The sequence below is a fragment of the Asparagus officinalis genome, chromosome 4 (genome assembly GCF_001876935.1).
Source record: "Asparagus officinalis chromosome 4, Aspof.V1, whole genome shotgun sequence".
NCBI lineage: Eukaryota > Viridiplantae > Streptophyta > Magnoliopsida > Asparagales > Asparagaceae > Asparagus > Asparagus officinalis.
Window position 1 is genome coordinate 1,611,634 of NC_033797.1, and position 15,755 is coordinate 1,627,388.

A 15,755-nucleotide genomic window follows, 5' to 3' on the forward strand; every position below is an offset into this window, starting at 1 on the left:
AAGAGTTGCAAACTTTTCTATTTGATTGAGGGCCTTTGGAGGTCGTTTGGTTGAACTACGTGAAGGCTTGGTTCCTTGGGCAAAAGAATACGTAGACAGTTACTTATGATGCAGCCGGTTTGGTGAGTTGATACCGACATTTGGAGTTTGTTCGCATTCTCGTTTGGGTTCTCGACTTGTTGTGGATTGAGTCCATTATCGTGGATTTGTTCCACTTCGTACTGGACGCAACAAGTGAGACGTTTGGTTGGTATTGGTGTCGGCTCAGTTTTGGAAAAACTTCGCCGAGGTGGAGAATTGTTGGATAGCAGGTTCCTAATATGTTTCCTAATTGTTTTAGTAACAGGTTATTGAGATTCCTAATCTGTTTTGGTAACATGATTCCAAATCTGTTTTGGTAACAGGTTATTAGGATTCCTAATTTGTTTTGTTTTTTGTTTTAGAATTCCTAGTATGTTTATGATTTTAGGATTTCTATATATATGGAACAATTGGAAGAGAGAATTGAGCTGAAAATTGGGGATATTTGGAGCACAGAAAAGATGTATTTTCTAAGCTATTGGTTAGGGTTTTGTTTGGAGAGAATTAGAGATTTGTTGGTGAGATTAATTGGTGAGTTTGAGTGATTTGTAATTTTAGTTTGTACTCTTCTTCTTTATTAGTGAAAAACAATATTCTCTTCTTGCCCCGTGGACGTAGGAAACTTGCCGAACCACGTTAAAATTTGTTGTTTGAGTTTGTGACATTGATTTGGTTCGTTTGGTCTTTTCTCAACGTTCGTTTGATTTGATTTCTCGTAGCACGTTGGTTTGATTGTTTGGCTTCCGCAGCGCACAACATCTTCTACCATCCATTTTCTTTTTTTCGTTAACCTAAAGAAATTACGTATAATTTGTGGAAAGATAGCTTATATGTTTATATTAAAGAGACAATTTCATAGGGATATGCACCTTAGCCATTTCAATGAGGCGGAATAATGTAAGTTGGGAAGTGATAAGCACGTGAGCCTACAATTTGTTAAGGTATGATAAGTTGAACGTAGACTTGATCGCTTATTAGTTAACCTACCCAAATATTTGGTGAGATCTTTGGGACCAGCGATACTCACGTGCTCTTTTATAAGAGAAGTCGCATTTTAATTTTTAATTTTTACCTTCATTCAAATTAGTGCTAATGACTAATGACATGATGCTCTCTGAAACACTATGCTTTCGGTCTCTTTTTCAACATAATAAATTACTTTATCCGCACTCTCTTTCTATCTAGCTTTGTATTTATTCAAAATTGTTCATACACAGCTAAACTTTTCTTAAATGAGCCTCATGTTTCGATATGGAAAGTAAATTGGGGAAAATGATCAAAAGTAAATAATAATAATAATAATAATAATGCCCGCGGAAAATCGAATTAAATGTCATTCCTAAAATTGGATATTCCTTAATCAGAAGTAACCGGGGAAAATCAAATTAAATGACATACCAATAAGTAACAAAGAAATAGTTTTTGGAAGATTAAATTACGTATCCAAAAATTTAATACCCGTGGCCTCATTAACTGGAATCTCTGTACCGAATCTAAATTGAATATTCCGATTCTAGAACCTTTTATAAGTATGCTAAGATTTGCATATGTATTTGTCTGCTATGAATTCAAAGGTTGACTGGGGAAATTCAAAGTTAGCCCTTGAATTAGACTTACAAAAAAAAAAAAAGATCTCTCTTGGTATATTCCTTGACTTTTAAATACAGGTTCAAGCTTGACTTGATTATTTTTCTAGCCTTTAATTCCATATTCCCTCATCTAAGGACCTCTTGAGTTGAAAAATTCACAAACAATTGGGAGCAGCAAATAAATAAAATCACACATATAAAAAATAATAATCAACTATCACTTATGATTATATGAATATGTACATTCAACACATATAAATTATATGATAGTCAACATGTTAGGGCGTCACAAAATTCCTAGATGAAGAATTAATTAGCACATAAAACTTTAATAAATATTATGAGATCTTTTGCATCCTTCTTGATTGTTGAGAATCTCTGCATATTATTCAACGGATCGATCACATGAATGATATATTTCATAAAAACTGTATAAAAAATCCTTTAATAGCAAGGTTAATGACAATGTTAATGACCCACTTAACTCTCTCTACAATAAAAAAAAAAATACAGAGAATCTCAATCCAACGCAATCAGTTTGAATTTATACATCATCGGCATCCCATCATCAACGGTGTGATCATGGAGCGTATCATTCAGCCGTTGTTTTGTATCTAAATTGGAAATGACATGTAAACGTATATATTAATTCTGTAATTTATATTGGGCCGTATTAAAAAACAAAGCGTTACTGGTTGAAAAATGCTGATTCCAAGCTGTAGCCATAGTTGAAAAGAATATGATGAGTAATTTATTGGGATTGGTTGATTGAAAATTGCACAATTCATGCCGTCATGACTTACAACAATAGTAATTTTTTTTTAGGTATTTTCATTTTTAAATTTTCTTCTTTAGAGTACTTTGCTGAATTCAAATGTCACTGGGTCAACAAAGTAGACCGCGTAATTAATAATAAATCAGTAAAATAAAAAGTATAATTGTGTTAACTATCACAGAGTTCCCTTTCTGCTGTTTGAAATTACAAGCATCACTTTCGAAAAATTTCACAACTTAAAATATCTTTTTTTTTACCATGAAATCTATAGATAAGTATGCTCCCTGCGTTTTTTTTATCTTGAAATTTTTGCGCTGGACGAGGTTAGAATTATGATAAGCTCGTCGACCTATAAATAAGCACGTGGATCTACCTAAAAATTTGCGGAATGCTTCGGAAATAGTGCTAATCACGTGATATATATCTTTAATTACTTAATTACTGATTAAGTTATCAGATTAGTAGCTTTTTCTTGACCTTTTTAAATCACTTTATTGTCTTTTTTCTTACTCCAGCATTAATTTGGTTTTTTTTTCTTTGGCTCATTGTGCAAATAGACCCAAACGTTTGGTCGCCTGCAAAAAAAATAAAAAAAAAATCATGTAAATCACTGATGTGGAGTGTATTATATATATATACATGTGATAATTTAGCCCTCAATTATTTGTTGAGATTAATGCTAGTCACGTGATTGATTATTTGGGAGGGCACAATGCCACCGACCTGCTGCCGTGCAAATGGGGATGGCTACATTTTTGTTCTCAGTAAATAATATTTTATTTTTCTACCCGCAATTTATCTATTCACAAGTTCATTCAACACATGAACACGAATACTGAACAATATTTCTACAGTCAGTTCACAGTATGATGTCTTATTCTGTTGAGACGCAGAACAACAAAGAAAACACAAAGCTCGTGTTCTGAGAAGAACCAGCACTTTATGCAAGATTGCATTAATTATACACCTTTTGTGATGATTTTACTTATTATTTGAGACAAAGATACATGATACATACGTACAAGTATAAACATAGCCCTCCTTTGTGATCACATAAATTTCATAGCATCCCAAAGATAGGACGACAAATTTGCGAGATTGAACATTACGATACACTGTCCTATTCATACAATTAGATAGAAGGCTGAGGGTCGTGAGATGAAAAAAAAAATACTCCGAACTGGCTCGTATTTTTCGAACCTGGCCATTAAGTCTTCTCGTTTGCTGCTGCTGCTGCTGCTTTGTTTTTGGTTACTTTGCTCGCGGGACAGTGTAGCCTTGCAAAGAGAGGCCTTGGTGCTCTTGCTGTCCGATCAAATCCCCTCACGCAGACAAACCCTGAGCAGTTCACACACCAAAATGATAATTCTATATTACATATCAGAGTGAAGCAAGCACCAGCCAGTTTGATTACTAACTGAAAATGTTATGGCATACAAAATTGGTGACATCACAATACAATAAGATGGATAACTGACAGGGAAATGAGGCAAACTTGAAGGATAATATTTTCTCAAGTGTAAAAGAATGTAAAATAGTTCACAAGGAAAATTCCTTTATTCAGGACGGCTTGAATACCAGAAAAATCACGGTGCTTCACAAGGAAAATTCTGAGCAAAATGGAATACTTGGCAGGTGGATTTCCCAGGGTACAAGAGTCTTCTACCTCAGACTTTTATCTTAACTGACATCAAGACAGAATCTTCCTCTCGTATTGATCAAAGAAATGTGAGCAAAATTTAGGCCTATCAAGAGGGGTGTTAATGGTTTGGATATGGTTCAGATGTGATACTTACAATATTTGTATCTGCTTACCAATTACGGAAACGGATTTAGATATGGATGTGTCTCAGTACGAAAAACCCATATCCATATCCGCCAAATCCCAATATGGTTGTGGATATACATGTGGGTATATATGCAAGCACAAAACGGATATAAGAACCATATAATATTGAAAAGAGTATGGTTCATATGATACAAGATACTTCATTAATATGTTTGTTACATCCGAAAAGCTAAGATTAGATCTCTTGATCATCAACATCAAACCTCAAATTCATTAATCTGAGAATAAAAACAATCATAATTGTATGACCCATATATATTCGGATCTTTCGGATACGGATCCAAAGATTTAGTTACATATCCGTATCCATAACCATATCCTAGCGGATATAGATATCAGTAACCATATCCACATCGTAACGGATACGGATATTTTTTGGCACCCCTACCTATAGATGACAATGATTTCACCTGCATACCAATAGGATCACATGCCCCTGTTTCCCTTTCTTGTGAAAAGGGAATAGTCTATCTTACTTCTAGAAAGTCGTAAGAGCGAAGCATTTGGATCCTCTGCACTCCCAAAAGTAGTGGAGAGGTCACTATTTTCAATTATAACCATTGTTTGTTCAATGGTTAGTTGTGAAGAATTGTGATTGATTCCATATACAACACTTACCAGATCCCTATGAATCGCACATATTTCTATTTTACAGCCTAGAAGACGTATCACAATCATACATTGAACAATCAATGATTGAAAGCAAAGTAGCGACCTCTCCACTATTTTTTGGTAAGTGGAGAGTATCTGAATCCAAGAACGAACTACTTTTCCAAACTTCTTGGACCAGGACGGAGTAGACGACTTTAGTCTATAGAGAGGCCTTTTGAGCAAACATACGAAAATCTCCCCTTTCACTCAAAACCATCATGTATAACCTTGATTAAGTCTCTGCTAAGAAATGTATTCTTGATCATGTATAACCTTGATTAAGTCTCTGCTAAGAAATGAATTCTTGACATCAAGTTGATGAAGTGGCCACTGTGACTGGATGCAATACAGATCATTACCTGAACAGAGGTGAGTTTGGCAATAGAATAAAAAGTCTCATTATAATCAACTCCATACTGTTGAGTAGTTATTAGCCACCAGGCGAGCTTTAAGTCACTGGACTATAATATTTGGAATGTATTTCACTGTGAATACTCAACAATACCCACCTATTTTACCACCTGAAGGACTAACTAATTGCTAGGTGTGATTCTATCGAAGAGCATGCATCTCATCTCCCATCTTCCATTGACAGTTTTCAACCAGGATGCTTGAGGGCTTCTTGTACATTATGAGGAATGAAAATGGAAACCAAAGAGGAGGCAAAGACGCAAATGAAGCTGTTCAATTAATAAGAAGAAACAAACTTGGATAGTGAGTGCAAGTGCATTTTGCTTTACGTAAGAGCAATATGGACATCAGCTATGTCAGGAATATTGCACAATCAAGGAACGTGATGCTCCAGAGGGAACAACAAGAATAATATCTTTGATAGTCCAATTGTGACTGACATGGCTTATATCTTTCAGCAAAAGCACTTCTGCAGTTAAGCTTGGTCTCAACAGAATCTAAGATTTAAAGAGTTCTAGTTGCAAATGAGCAACAGTTCATATAGGCAAGGAAGGAAGATTAAAGAGAAGAGAAAAAGTTGTTTTGGAGATTTCCAGACATGGAGTTGCACATCAGTAGTAAGATCAGCTTGTTCTGAGGTCCCAACCATGGAATGACAGTTTCACAATTTTATTTAATTTGGATGTATTCATATTATTCATCTCCTTTTATAATAGAAAATTATGATTAGTCAAGTAATTATTAATGTATATAACTTGAATATATATTTTATAATCTTACTTACTATGTTTGTTGTAACCAGTACAATCATGCATATTCATGTTACAGATTGACCATTAACTCGCTTGCACGTGATATCTCTGGTTATGAGAGAGAAGGGAAGGTTATTAGTGATTAGCCTGCTATAATGTCCATGATTATGTCTTCTAATTTGTTTGACATGGAAAACTCAAAATTAACAATCTCTGCCATTAGAAAATCTAGGAAAAAGATAGAGAATAGACCATCACATGAACAAGATAGATAAATGAAACCTCTCAGCAAAGGCACTGCTGCAGTCATGCTTGGTCTAGAGGGAATCTAAGGTTCAACTCTATCTTGCAAATGAACATCAAACCATACAGATGAAAGAAAGATTATCAAAGGTAACAGAAAACCTTCTTTTGGATATTTCAAGATGGGGAGTTGTACTGCACTAAGTAACATTAGCTGGTTCTGAAGGTCCTAAGAATGGAACTATGCCAATTGACTGCATCTAAATTCAACGTTCGTAAAATGATAAATATGTTTAACTTGCCTCTCAATAAGAGGAACAAAAAAGTACTGAATTAAGAAGAAGTAAAAGGATTGGAACAGGAGAATTGTTTTGGCTTGGTTGCAAATTTCACAGAATGATGAAGCAAATATTTTATCTTTTTTGAATTTTAACTTAACTTTTGATTGTATTAGCATACATAATGTTGAGATTATACTTTGACTCAACTTATTGAATTTGTTTCCCTTAGAAAGAGACCATCAATATGAAATAGATTGGTTTACATTTAATAAAACGAGCTACTAATAGATTCACCTCCTGGACGTACATTAATTTCCTCTGAATTATCCATAAAATTTCTGAATTATTTTTAAATATAAACCTAAACCGGGTAAATTTGGATTTAAAGAAAGACTTGTAGCCACTGGTTTATGCAAAAAGAAGCAATTGACTACTTTAATACCTATGACTAATTGACTATTTTAATACCCATGACCAATTACAAAAATTAGTACCATCAAGATATCCATAGTTTCAGTATACAAATGTATACGCGGGATGGGTGTGAAAACTGTCGCTAATAGTGACTGTTAATGCCAGCATCGAACTATCAATGCTGGAAGAGATGGTGGCGGCGGTGGCGGAGACACTGAGGAGGTGTACTTTGCTCAAAGCTTCTGAAGATGGAAAGAAGATTCGTAAACAAGACATATCATAACTAACTAGCTAGCTAGGCTAATATTGACCAAAGAAGATTTACATGCAATGTGCAGAGCAAAAACACTGAAATTTTCTTAGGGTTAATTGTGGGTTGGCCCACTTTCTATCACTCAATAGTGGATATAATCCTTGTAGTTCAATTGTTGTGGATAGACCCCCTGTACTATCACCCAATTGCGGATAGACCCCCTGAGTGAAATTGTTCTCTTTTACTCTCGGGAGGCCTATTTGCCAGAAAATAATTTTCTCTTTTTGAGGGTAAAAGAGTCAAAAATTTCACTCAGAGGTTCTATCTGCAACATTAGAACTACAGGGGTCTATGCGCAATTAACCCAGATTTAATGAAAAGTTACCAAAATAAAGCTACAGAAGTAGTCACCATACGCCCTTCCCAGTTTTAAAAGTTATATAAAGGATCTGTAATCAGATACATACCTCTCCAGAAGCATTGTTGTATCCCTTCAGTTGTAAGTCCTACCAGTATAGGCGATTTACACGCCGTCAGTATATGATTCAAATACTATTATTCTAGACGATAGTGTCTAGACATTATCTTAATACCTTTAAATATTGTTGGTATAGATGTTCCAAAATATACAGTTCGTCTTGGAAGATTCCATATCCAGTCCCTAGGGACGTCAATTGGATTACGACTAGAATCATGATCTGCAAATACCTGCATCAAAATTTATACTTGTTTTAGTATTTTACTACAAGGACATTAGTGAAGTCAGTTGCACACAGCGAAGTCAGTTGCACAGAGTGCTATCATTTGCAACATTCAATTTTAACATAAGGACACAATATTTACCTCATTAACTTGAAAATATGTGCCATTGAGTGGAAAACTTCCTCTATTTGCTGTCCTACATGGAATCTGTTCAAGTTGACATACAAATAACAGAAATCATCTAGAATAATCCTTTGTGGGCTACCAGTATAGGCGATTTACACGCCGTCAGTATATGATTCAAATACTATTATTCTAGACGATAGTGTCTAGACATTATCTTAATACCTTTAAATATTGTTGGTATAGATGTTCCAAAATATACAGTTCGTCTTGGAAGATTCCATATCCAGTCCCTAGGGACGTCAATTGGATTACGACTAGAATCATGATCTGCAAATACCTGCATCAAAATTTATACTTGTTTAAGTATTTTACTACAAGGACATTAGTGAAGTCAGAATCATTTACAACATTCAATTTTATCATAAGGACACAATATTTACCTCATTAACATGGTAATATGTGCCATTGAGTGGAAAACTTCCTCTATTTGCTGTCCTACATGGAATCTGTTCAAGTTGACATACAAATAACAGAAATCATCTAGAATAATCCTTTGTGGGTGTATATAAGTTTGTACTTTAGTGATGAGTCATCATTAAATATAAGATATTACACACAGGTCATATATAAATATAAAAAGAACTTAGCATTACCAAAAGTGTCCCTCTGACCGTCTGAGCTTGTGCTTCTCGTATGCTATTGCAACTAAAGCATGTATTCCTGTCACACAATTTACCAGTGTTCTTGGTGTTGCAGCATGCAGATGGGGGCTCAATTGATTGAGCAGTTTCACCTGTTACATGCCATTGCAAGTGCATAAGTAATAAAATTTAGATGCAAGCATGTCTTAGATTTCCGACCACAAACAATGTGCTTGCCTGGGGTCCATATAGCTAGAAGATAGGGGCAGGGATCATCAGCCTCTCTTTTGTCCAGCTGTAACAAGATTTAAGGAGCAAATAAATTAACATGTCTAAAGTCATGCCAATTGGAACATATGAATGTATATCTTACCCCATCCAAAAGAGGATGTGAATCTGGAAGTTCATACCTGCAAGATTAAGAGATAAGGTCAGCTTGTATAAATAATTACTCAATAATAACCGCCCATATCAAACCTTCATCAGTGCTTCCTCAACAATGCTCAATGATACATTAAAACGTTACTAGCTTGTTTTTCTAGTAAGCAACAACTAGCAAGAACAATAGTGTAACAACATACACTAGATGTTCTGTACGCAACCGATTCACATTTTTCAGCTTAGGCATGGGGATGGATGCAGCTTCTGGAATTATAGCAACTAACGCCTTTGACAAATCACTGTCCATATAATGTTGCAAATTTTGAGTGAACTCTTCCAGATTGAGCTTTATTGTAGGAATTCCATCAGGATCATTATCAAAAGCATCTTCTATATCAATTTCTGTTGTTTCTATATGCTCAGGTTCTGGCGTTCCAGGTTCCTCAACGATAGGCTCACAGATTTTAGGAGCAGTTTGTTCCCTTAAGTGCGTGCTCCCATCAAGTTGAGGTAAGGGCATTGGGATGGGAACTGATCCATCAGTTGTTGTGGAGGAAACAGGAATTGTTGAGCTCACCAAACGTTTCTCTTCTGGTCCTGGAAGAGCAAGCCTTGCACTGCAAGACAAATTTGGTGCATCAATAACTTCCATTTTGTAATAATGAATGTTGAGTCGTTGACATATATAGAAATCCAAATCAAGGCTTCCCCAGAATTTAGTTAATTTATGCATCACTATGTCACATTGTATCTGGGCTTATCACATGGTATGTTGTATCTAGACACACACAAGATACATCGTAGTAGACGCACATTTATCATATGTTACATATTTCGCTAACAGGTATTAAGTGGAGCAACATAATTAATTACCATATACTGGCAAGCATTTCAATGAAATTATTGTTTAAAGTGTATAGCATACCTGGCAAATGCACTTGCAAAGTGTTTGCACTCTCCTCTCATTGGGCAAGCATTACAATTTGGCTTGCTCTTTGTACAGAAAACCTGCATGAAAACTCATAGAACTGCTTTATCATGTATATGAATCGATTCATCACTTGCATATACTACCCGAAATCAGCTCAATAATCACCTTGCCAAAAGTAATTAACTGATAGTGCAGCTCATATCTGAAAAATTAAGACATAAGACTAGAATTAGTTGTTTTACATGTCAATACAGGTTGAAATGTTGAGATAATCTATATATGAAAATAAAAAAGGATCCTTGAAATAGGATGATAGAGTGTACAATGTCCGCTGATCAAGTTTACATAGCCGAGGCCAAAGGTACTTTTGAATTGTCTCCAGTATAGGGTACCTTCATTGGACACGAGAGAGAAAAAAAATTACAGCTATTTCCTTTTAGCATACCTTGTGACAAGCTTGTTAATGAATCAACTAATAGCCAACAACGTCAAGATGCTTACATTTCTAAAAGATGTAACTGAAGAGATTCTGGCAAGGGTTGAAGTGGAACCCATCCCAGCCTCACAGCAATGCGACCAACATTCGTGTCAACCTTGTAAATGATACAATTAGATGAAGAATAAAGGCAGGCCTTGATAAGTCAGTCCGTTACAATAGAATCCTTACAGGAAAAGCTAGATGGTGAAGTGTCAAAAGCCGAACACATTCAACACTCTTGAGCCCCAGCCCATTTATGCTTAGAAGGTAGTCCCTGAAAATACCATAAGAAAATACACTGGACAACTTAGAGTAAATGCAAGTGTAACCTAATCTAGAAGGACCATAGTCAAAGACATCCAGTACAATGGAAATCACATAAACAGCAAACATATGTATGGAATGCCCACTGCCCTTTATTTGGAACATCACCTCCATGGCAGACAGCGATAATAAATTTCTAAGGTGAATACAGCTTCTCTCAACCACTCTCTATGCAAGAACGAGACTCCTTTTTTAGCGTGTGCGTGTTGGGGCCCGAGTTTTCAAGATGCTTCACATGAGATTGGAGCAAACAGAAAAATTAGGTGGAATATATACATATAGGATGAAATTGCAAACTCCCTTTACTGCTGGTTTAAGAGTCAATACACGATTTACATTATAGCTCTTACTTTGCTTTTTCTGGTGGAACGTATCTTAACCATTCAAGATCGATGCTTCCATGATCCCTAACCAGCCGATTGAGGAAGTCCTGGAAAGAGGTAATCATAATTAGATTAACCAAGTTCTGGAAAAACAAATTAACTGTAAACTGATTTTGGATGACAATCTGTAGCTAGAAATGGTAACCATAATCTATGAGAAGTATTTTTGTTATTCCATACTAAAAGGATGGCAGTGACCACAAGTTACATGAATAAATTGCAATTCAATATGGGTATAAATATATACTCGAAATTGATTTTGTTTGATTAATGAACTGAATCCTCCTCCATTAGACTCATCAAGATTTAACTTCTATTTAGGACATTTTTCTAGGCTTACCTTGATTCGTTCTGCCAGCTTGTTGTTCATGCCTCGTTCTCGGATAGTATTCGATATTTCACCCACATCTGCATTCCTTAATGCCTCATAGTCCAGTGAGTCCATTGTGTCATTGCTTCGTTCTTTTTTCGCACCATCATTTTCTGCCTCTTTTCGCAGATTATCCCAGTCATCGGTCCTCTTATCAATCTCAATTTTTCCCTTCTTAATCTTTGATTCATTGTTCATGGTTCCAGATGAAACCTTCTGAGATGTGTCTTTTCTTAAATTTGACTCAGCTACACCTCCAGCACCTAAATTGGTCCCCTGATTGTCATTGTTTAAATTTGAAGAAGATTGACGAGTTTCAACTGCTTTCTGAGGTCTTGCCATGTGAACTTCTGCTTGTCTTTCTCTTTGTTGAAACACAAGTTCATTCTCTTCTTGTTGATTTAAACATAAATGAGAAATATTTGTCTTTGAAGAGAACTCATTTTGACAACAACAATGTATCTCATTTTGAAGAGGCCTCATTCCTCCAAATGAATCAGCACGAGAGGCAACATTAGCATTGGTTGAACTTCCTGTATACGTAGCATATTGCCTGCTCATTGACTCATTTATAATCCTTTGATTTAATTCAAAAGAAGCTGGAGGTAAATAAGACTGGCTATATTCATTTATAAAAACATCAGATATCTCTGTTCTCAAAGATGAGCTCGAAAAATTCTGATAACCATAAGATGATGGAGCACCAAACAAACTCAAGAAATCATGTTCTGATGAGTGGAAAAGAGAATTAGAAGTGTCGGTGCAAGAACTTGAACCATGGAGATAAGGTCCATTTGTAACTGGTGGACTCTTGTCAATTCGTATGGATGCTGACCAATCAATCAAACTCTTGTGTGTTGCCGATAATATGCTTTCGTTGCCGGTAGCTTTCAAGTCATTCAGCACTTTTCCATCTGCCATATCTAGAAGCTCTCTGAATGAACTGACACCACTGCCCCTACCTATAGTTAGCAGCTCGTCACCTTCAGAGTTCATAACTGGAATCGGTTTGAGCTGTTCAGATGTCTGATCTGGATATTCTGAAGAATTTTGAGATGAAGCTAAAGAATTCTGTGATGAAACAACATCGTCTGAAGAATTTCTGTCATCACCTTCAACTGCAGTGAAAGTAACGACAGAGCCTAAAACGCTGTCCGGTGATTCATGACCTAGTCCTCGCCCAATGCTACAACCTAAATTATTGCTTTCAAGTGATTCAGTACTGTTAGACAGTTCTTTATTATGCATTTGCTCAGGTTCCTTGGTTCCTGACGAGCTTTGGCCACATCTCTTTTGCTCTGATACTTCTCCATTGACAGCTGTAGATCTGCTGATAATTTCTACATTAGCAGTGTTGTTGTTATTATCCTTTAACCGAGGAAACCTTGCGGCAAGGTACATGAATGCAGAGCTGTCCAAATCAAAGATAGAAAACCATGAGCAAATGAATGAAACCACTTCTTACTTCTATTATCTATTTTAATCTCAATTTTGCTTTAAAAATTTCAAAGTCCTTGGATGATTTCATCCTTATTTGCAGAGAAACTGAAGAGGCCAAGAGAAAGCTTGTGACTAGATATAAGATATGAAGATGATCACTTCCCAATTTAAGGGATGACTTTTGCACCTTGAAAGATGGTCTGAGACATTCTGTGTAAGAAATACACCAATCACTGAATCCACAACTGATCCTTTCCACTTCGAGAAGCGTCTATCACCTGAAGGGAAGATAATAACTAAAGAGAAGTGCATATTCAAAATTAAATTTGCAACTACAAGCACCACATAATAATAGATGTATGAGAAAAACATTAGTTTTATGCCGGGTTATTACATTAAGCCATTTGTCAACAAACAGAAAATGTGTATGCATTTAGACACAGTATCTATGAAGCCTGAAGCTTTTGCTATATTCCATTTTTGTCAACTCATAGAATTCTTCACGGGAGTAAAAGAATCACAGGAAGTACCAAGATTACCAAGAATATAGAAAGAATAACAACTATACCTTGGATCAGATGCATCCTAGCAATGAATGAGTCTGCGCGACCATGAAAAATTCGTCTTTCATTCTCCCACCACTTCTCCTTATCCATATTTGTTCCCTCTTCACCTACACTGCTTTCCTTTCCCATTAAAAGTCTCCAAACCCTATCTGATTCGGGATCCAGATCAACTTTTGGCCGAGGTTTCCGCTTCTTGATGAGGTTGCCGTTAAAGAGAACCATAGTGCCACTTCCTCCAGCATAAGGAACTAGCGCATTTTGTGGCTGAATTATAAAAACAACTCCATCACCACCATTTATGTCTAAATTACCCAATCCTTGGCCAATTTCCTCCATAGGATCTCCGTATCGTACAAGTGCCCTCGGCAAAGAATTCACAAGAGGATCTTGTTCCTTATTCTTCTGCCTTCTAGCCCTCGGTCTCATTTGCTTTTGCTTTCCAATCAGAGCTTCAACACGAGCTCTGGGTCCATAAATATCATGTTCGTGACTATTACTGCACCTCGATGTTTTTTCAGGAGTTGGAGGTTGGCTTCGGTCTACTTTGTCATGAACCTGTTTGTAGCTCGTCTCCCTCTCATTACGATCTGATGCCAAAATATACTTTGAGGATTGCATTTTCTCAAGGGCCATCGACCTTTGTGCATCTGCAAAGGAGAACGCTTGTCTACTGGTTTGCATGGCATGTATAGTCTTCCATCCACTAGAAGAAGCACTAGGTGCGGCTTCCTGGTGACCATTTTCTACTCTCCTTCTCTTGTGAATATCAGGAGGACATGGATTAGTACAATTCACACTGCAGTTTCCATTGCCCCTGTTGATTCCATTGTAATTTCCATTTCCTACTTGAAATAGGACCTCTGAGTTCCTATCTTGCGGATGATGTCTCTCTTGGTTGTTTCGACAATTTATCATCCTAGCAAGTTTCTTCAGATTCTCTCCCTCTCTTCTAATAGGCTGCTGCTGAGACGAGTTCATCTTCTCTACCATCCGCCCGAAGTCAGCCTGCCACTTCATTCTCAGCATCTCCTGCCTCGAAGGCCGAGGAGGTTGACTCGGAGTCTGTGGAGCTCTTAGGTTCCCATTCATCGAACTGTCGAGCTTCTCAAATCCAACACCACGGCCAATTGAACTCTCTAAAGCCACCGAGTCCTGCTCTTGGGAGCAAACAACAACAGTTTCTTTCCTCAATCCTGATAATTGATCTCCTGCGGCTTGAGAATCTGCTGAATCAAAATTCAAACTCCGCCTAACGGGCTTCTTCCTGCGCGTGCTATCGGCATCATCGCTGATCTTTTCTGGTGCGCTTGTGGGGTTCTCTTGCACCGGGCTCTCGTCTTTCTTCTCCCTCACACATCTCCTCTTTTCTGCTGAACTGGGGGTCGCGGTCTTCCTTGGTGTTCTTCTTGCAGGCTTTCCCTCTCTAATAACCTTAGGTGTATACTTCCTCCTCCTCGTCATCGGCTGATTTTGCGGCGGGGTCCTATTCAGGTCTACTCCTCCCCCTTGATTCTTGGACGAGTCTACGCCTTGATTTTGGGCCCGAGGAGAATCTAGCTGCCGATTCGACAGACGTTGGTCCCCCCCTGGTCTTTCTCCCGCTACAAATTGCTGCAAAAATCTTTCAGACTCGATCCTCAGTAGATCCTGAAAGCTCTCCGTTCCGCGACCCCAATCCAAATCCCCCACAGATTGCTGCTGCTGCTGCTGCATTCTTTCAGGATGAAAATTCAACAGAAGATCCTGAAAGCCGCGACCCCAATCCAAATCCCCCACAGATTGCTGCTGCTGCTGCTGCATTCTTTCAGGATGGAAATTCAACAGAAGATCCCTAAAGCTTGGCGCTCTACTGCTCTCCGTGTTATTTTGAGGCAACAAGTTGGGGTTCGGTAAGCAAGGAAACGGCGATCCGTCAGCTGCAAACAAAAACGAAATCAACAGAGAACGCGCACCAACCGACCGACCGACCGACTTTTTTTTTAAAAAAAAAGGAGAAGAAAACAGTAGCCGACCAAATCAAAGGTGGTACCTTTCATCTCGCGGCAACCGCGGCGTTCAACGCGACCGATCATGATCGGAGGTGCACTCATCTGCCTCATGATCGCCGGATCGTT

At 37.4% G+C, this 15,755-nt stretch overlaps 1 protein-coding gene across 1 annotated transcript; it reads right to left on the bottom strand.

Moving 5' to 3' along the window:
- LOC109836319 (protein ROS1-like) lies at positions 3,349–15,749 on the bottom strand. Its single transcript, XM_020404181.1, has 18 exons — positions 15,671–15,749; positions 13,644–15,557; positions 13,263–13,353; positions 11,606–13,046; positions 11,233–11,312; positions 10,748–10,832; positions 10,582–10,673; positions 10,404–10,472; positions 10,246–10,282; positions 10,075–10,157; positions 9,350–9,766; positions 9,142–9,178; positions 9,006–9,063; positions 8,781–8,920; positions 8,143–8,208; positions 7,893–8,007; positions 7,767–7,805; positions 3,349–3,783 (listed from the first exon to the last, which is right to left on the bottom strand). The coding sequence occupies exons 1-18, from the start codon at positions 15,738–15,740 to the stop codon at positions 3,653–3,655; spliced, it is 4,965 nt and encodes a 1,654-aa protein (XP_020259770.1). The 5' UTR covers positions 15,741–15,749; the 3' UTR covers positions 3,349–3,652.

Excerpts from the sequence above, each read along its gene's own strand:
- LOC109836319 (XM_020404181.1), bottom strand. The coding sequence starts at position 15,740 with ATGAGGCAGATGAGTGCACCTCCGATCATGATCGGTCGCGTTGAACGC. Across the intron at positions 10,473-10,581 it reads CAGTTACATCTTTTAGAAAT|GTACCCTATACTGGAGACAA; the intron begins GTAAGCATCTTG and ends TGTCCAATGAAG. Across the intron at positions 10,283-10,403 it reads AAACTTGATCAGCGGACATT|ATATGAGCTGCACTATCAGT; the intron begins GTACACTCTATC and ends TTAATTTTTCAG.